At 67.6% G+C, this 1006-nt stretch overlaps 1 protein-coding gene across 1 annotated transcript in view; it reads right to left on the bottom strand.

The window, feature by feature from the left end:
• Positions 1-1006, bottom strand: part of CROCC (ciliary rootlet coiled-coil, rootletin) — a 47066-nt gene that overhangs the window by 41434 nt on the left and 4626 nt on the right. Inside the window, exon 3 of the mRNA XM_015412582.1 lies at positions 308-437. Coding sequence (XP_015268068.1) covers positions 308-437 — 130 coding nt within the window. The remainder of the gene's footprint in view (positions 1-307; positions 438-1006) is intronic.

Below are 1006 nucleotides of genomic sequence, written 5' to 3'. Positions count from 1 at the left end.
CCCCCGAGAGCAATAGCTCAGGGCTGCTGACAGAAGCCAAACCAGAGCCACGGCTGGCCTCTCCCCGCCACCCGCACTCACCTGCACAGGCTTCCTTGGCCTTCCGCCCCCTTGCCCGCTGGAGCCTCTTTTGCCTAGGGCCTCCAGAACTGCCCCCAGCGGGGACAGGCGCCCCACACCAGGGAGGCCGTGCTTGAGCCACTGCAGACCTCACGCCCAGCCACCGTGACACCACCGCCCCCCCCCACCTGGGCGGGGGGGGGGCAGGAGAGATGCATCTTCCCCCCACCCCCACCCCGCCTGTCACCTTCGGCCAGGTTCTTGGTGATGATTTCTCGGATCCGAGCTGGCAAGCGGGTGGGTGGCGAGCCTTCGCAGGCACCCTGGAGGGAAAGGCCTTTGCCTTCCGCAGAGACCAGCAGGGTCCTCTCCAGCGTCTGCCAAACAAGAACAAAATGCCTCAGCCGGGCAGGGGGGAGCCCTGGACTTCCTGCACCAAGGCGGGAGCCCTCCGTTGCAAAGGCCTCCGCCAAGGACACACCCTGCGTGGGCGGCAGTGGTGGTGGTGGTGGGGGGCTTTGAGAGAACCCCTTTCAGACTCAGACTCCCCCTCCCCATTGGCAAAATGGGGGCAGAGTGGCTTGCCTTGCAGGAAGGGGCAAACCTACACACACACACACACACACACACAGAGAGAGAGAGAGAGAGAATGATGTACCTGGCAGTTTCCGGGCCAACCTCTCCCCACCCCCCACCCCGGGTTTCTGCAGGCCCCTGTCCATTTTGCAGAAGGGAGAAGAACCTCCCCACGCAGGCGCACAGGGCAAGAGGGCGGCAGTCCTCAGGGACTGAGACCGGTCGCACGCGGAGGGCCCCGAGGCCGGGGGTCAGGAGTGGGCCCGGCGGGTGAGGAAGCCCCCTCGGCCGGGCGCCGCCTTCGCGTCCCCGTCCCTCCCGAGCGCGCCCGGGGTCCTCCAGTCCTCGCCCGTGCCCGATGCCCGCGCCC

This window comes from Gekko japonicus, unplaced genomic scaffold (genome assembly GCF_001447785.1).
Source record: "Gekko japonicus isolate JY-2015 unplaced genomic scaffold, Gekko_japonicus_V1.1 scaffold131, whole genome shotgun sequence".
In the NCBI taxonomy this organism is placed as follows: Eukaryota; Metazoa; Chordata; class Lepidosauria; order Squamata; family Gekkonidae; genus Gekko; species Gekko japonicus.
This window is presented reverse-complemented; position numbering and strand designations above follow the sequence as displayed.